The sequence below is a fragment of the Phaethon lepturus genome, unplaced genomic scaffold (assembly GCF_000687285.1).
Source record: "Phaethon lepturus isolate BGI_N335 unplaced genomic scaffold, ASM68728v1 scaffold24387, whole genome shotgun sequence".
NCBI lineage: Eukaryota > Metazoa > Chordata > Aves > Phaethontiformes > Phaethontidae > Phaethon > Phaethon lepturus.
The window spans coordinates 1-471 of NW_010552860.1; the positions used below are offsets into that span (position 1 = coordinate 1).

Sequence of the window (471 nt, forward strand, 5' to 3'; positions counted from 1 at the left end):
AGCCGCATGCTCCGGGCTCTGCCCGTGGTCTCCGCTGGTGTCTCAGCAGCGTTAGCGCGCAACTTGCGCGGCCGTGTCGGGCGGGGGGATGCCGAGGCCGTTGCTTTGCAGCTGGCGGGACCCTCTGCGGCCCCCGCCCGGGATGAACCGCGGTGTTCTCCGCTCTCCCTCTCTTTTGTCCCAGGCTGCGGCATTGCGATGCTGATCATCTCGGTCCTGATAGCCATATATTACAACATTATCCTGTGCTACACCCTTTTCTACCTTTTTGCGTCCTTTGTACCTGTGCTACCTTGGGCTTCCTGCAACAACCCGTGGAACACGCCAGACTGTAAAGATAAAAACAAACTTTTGTTAGGTAAGTTGGGACAAGCTTTTTTTTAAAATTTGTTTTTTCGTTGTTGTTCTTTCCCATTTGTGGCCGTGATGGGCTTCCAGAGCTTTCTCTGGCTCCGCTGCCCCCTGGGGCGG

At 55.8% G+C, this 471-nt stretch overlaps 1 protein-coding gene across 1 annotated transcript in view; it reads left to right on the forward strand.

The window, feature by feature from the left end:
- Positions 1–184: 184 nt before the first annotated feature.
- The window catches only part of SLC6A5 (solute carrier family 6 (neurotransmitter transporter), member 5), a gene marked incomplete at both ends in the record, with an annotated part of 21,374 nt that continues 21,087 nt past the window's right edge, over positions 185–471 (forward strand). The window contains one exon of the mRNA XM_010291364.1: positions 185–358. Within this exon, the coding sequence (XP_010289666.1) occupies positions 185–358 (174 nt within the window). The remainder of the gene's footprint in view (positions 359–471) is intronic.